This window comes from Stylophora pistillata, chromosome 3 (genome assembly GCF_964205215.1).
Source record: "Stylophora pistillata chromosome 3, jaStyPist1.2, whole genome shotgun sequence".
Lineage (NCBI taxonomy): Eukaryota > Metazoa > Cnidaria > Anthozoa > Scleractinia > Pocilloporidae > Stylophora > Stylophora pistillata.
Window position 1 is genome coordinate 4,287,501 of NC_142521.1, and position 2,500 is coordinate 4,290,000.

The window sequence follows — 2,500 nt, forward strand, 5'->3', positions numbered from 1 at the left end:
ATTAAAGCGACATATCAATGCTTGCAACCATTATGTTTTATATGAACCTCGCAAACTTTTAAACACGTTCTCTTGTGATACCTGCGAAAGTATTCAGTATAATTTCCGGTAAGATTTCGCGGACAATCTGATCAATTTCTCTTACATTGTGTGCTGAGACTGAAACTTTTCACCTCGGGCAAAGCTTCGTCACACGACTAGCGACTAACTACAGGAATGGCTCCGACCTGTAATTGGATGATAAAAATAGTAAAAGTTAATAAGTTACATCTTAACTCCTTGCACGTGAGTATTGTTTAACCGTGTGTCTCCAAGCGGAACAGTGAAATATCAATGCGACTGAAAACTCCGATGTGTCAAACAAGAGATGGTTACTTACATAACGAAGGGGAGACCTTTCTAGTTCAGTGATATTCCGGAGAGGACTAAGTCATCTGCTGACTCGTTCCGCTGACTAAACTCATTTAGTCAGTGCAGACTCAGTTCAGGTGGACGACTAGAGACTGGAGCCATTCCTGTATTTCACCGCTGGCAGGAATGGCTCCGACTCGTGCGTTTATTAATTTTCTGTTTTTTTTTCTTTTTGGCGAAATAAATTTTAAACTGAAATAAAATCTAAGAGCTTTTTATTAAGTTCTTCTTAAGTTGAACATTACAATGCTTGTGAATGGAACCCTCATAAATCAATACAAGGCCATGTGATGTCTAAAGTTTAATGCAGCAACTGAATGTCACGTTTCGAAAATCACGCAATGTTACGTGACGCTTCGACCGATATTTTTAATTTACAGTATGCTCTGCTGGAGAAATGTGGCTTGGCCGCAATCGAGGGAGTTTTCTTCGTGGAACATTGACTTTCTGGGAAAATTGTTCACATGAAAGACAAATCCATTCATCGGGCTCCTCGTCTATTTTTGCACAACACCGAAAGGAAGAAAGTCGCGGATCACTTTAATTTCGCTTGGTAATTTTTAACAACTCTACTCTACCTGAAAAAAGGAAATACTCACGTGCAAGGAGTTAAGATATAACTTATTAACTTTTACTTTTTATCATCCAATTACAGGTCGGAGCCATTCCTGTATTTAGTCGCTCCAATTGGAGCGACTAAATACTGGAATGGCTCCAGTCTCTGATCGTTCGCCTGAACTGAGCCCAGACTGAGCAATTGAGGAATTTGTCAGAGGAATTTGTCAGAGGAATTTGTCAGCGGATAACTTAGTCATCGCCGGATCACCGTTGAACGACCTCGCAGAGCAAGAAAGGCCCTCCCCTCGTTATGTAAGTAACCATTTCTTGTTTGATACACCGGTGTTTTCGCTCGCATTGTCATTTCACTGTTCCGCTTGGAGACACGCGGTTAAACAATACTCGCGTGCAAGGAGTTAAGATGTAACTTATTAACTTTTACTATTTTTATCATCCAATTACAGGTCGGAGCCATTCCTGTATTTAGTCGCTAGTCGTCGCACGGCCCAAACAAACATAGCGAGCAAAAGAGCTTGTTGTATATGTGCGTGTTAAAACACACGAAAGGACTCCAAAGGACACTTCACTCTGATTGGGCAGAAAAACACAAAGATTTACTGGCACCAATCAGATGCCAGAACGAGTGCGACCGTTTGGAACTGGTCGTGTAAGACAATGTCCCCAGGGGCTCTTCTGCCCATAACTTGAAATCGACTCACAGTCCCTGGGTCTCCGAGGATGACGTTCCGTAAGCCCACCGCTCACAGCTTCACTTCGTGAAAAGCACTCATTGATTAAGGAATGGCAATGTCTATACCTAAAAAGAGTCCTAAAGAAAGATACGATCTGTTTTGCCAAGGGCACGAAATAAAGCAAAAACGTTAAGGCACCCATGAGGAATGGAGTTTAGGTCCTCCGGATTTGGCGCTCTGATGAGCTCAACTAAGCCACTGACAACTCTATGAAGAGCTAGGCCATCGCTTGTAAATGTTAATTTCATACTTGACGAGCGTCCCACGTACTGCTAGGATTAGCAAATATTAATTCAAAGGAGTCTAATTCACACAAACAACTTCTCGCGATGGGGAAAAGATATTACATTAAACGTGATTGATATAGACTGATTGCGTTACACGTACAAGAAAAGCCTTCCTGGCGGCCGCATTTTCAGCCGTTGTGGAGTAACCCACTTGCAGCTTTCCTTGTAACATTCCTGACAAATCAAGACTGGAAATATATTTGAAGAACAATTATTAGTAATGTAACAGAGAGACAGAGACAGAGAGAGAGAGAGAGAGAGAGAGAGAGAGAGAGAGAGAGAGAGAGAGAGAGAGAGAGAGAGAGAGAGAGAGAGAGAGAGAGCCAGATGTATCGGCACTCTTGTAACCTAAATATGGCACTTTTGTTTCTTTTTTGGCACTTTGGTATCTTGTTGGCACTTTTGTATTCTGGCACTTGTGTAACTCTTGGCACATATGTAACTTGGTGGCACACACGTCACTTTGTGGCACTCACGTAGCTACTCGGAAAG

The 2,500-nt window shown here is 42.1% G+C and overlaps 2 protein-coding genes across 5 annotated transcripts in view; one reads left to right on the top strand and one right to left on the bottom strand.

The window, feature by feature from the left end:
- Window positions 1–2,500, bottom strand: part of LOC111340187 (conserved oligomeric Golgi complex subunit 4) — a 34,662-nt gene that overhangs the window by 9,637 nt on the left and 22,525 nt on the right. For all 4 annotated transcript variants that reach the window (XR_015998532.1, XM_088752496.1, XM_088752498.1 and 1 more), the window contains exon 21: window positions 2,109–2,196. Coding sequence is in view for 3 of the 4 variants with exons in the window: in XM_088752496.1 (XP_088608622.1) it covers window positions 2,109–2,196 (88 nt within the window). In the remaining variant the exon portion in view is untranslated. The remainder of the gene's footprint in view (window positions 1–2,108; window positions 2,197–2,500) is intronic.
- LOC148734178 (uncharacterized) overlaps window positions 2,245–2,500 on the top strand; it is a 6,414-nt gene continuing 6,158 nt past the window's right edge. Inside the window, exon 1 of the mRNA XM_088752495.1 lies at window positions 2,245–2,500. This exon is cut by the window's right edge and continues 49 nt beyond it. The gene's annotated coding sequence lies outside the window, so the exon portion shown is untranslated.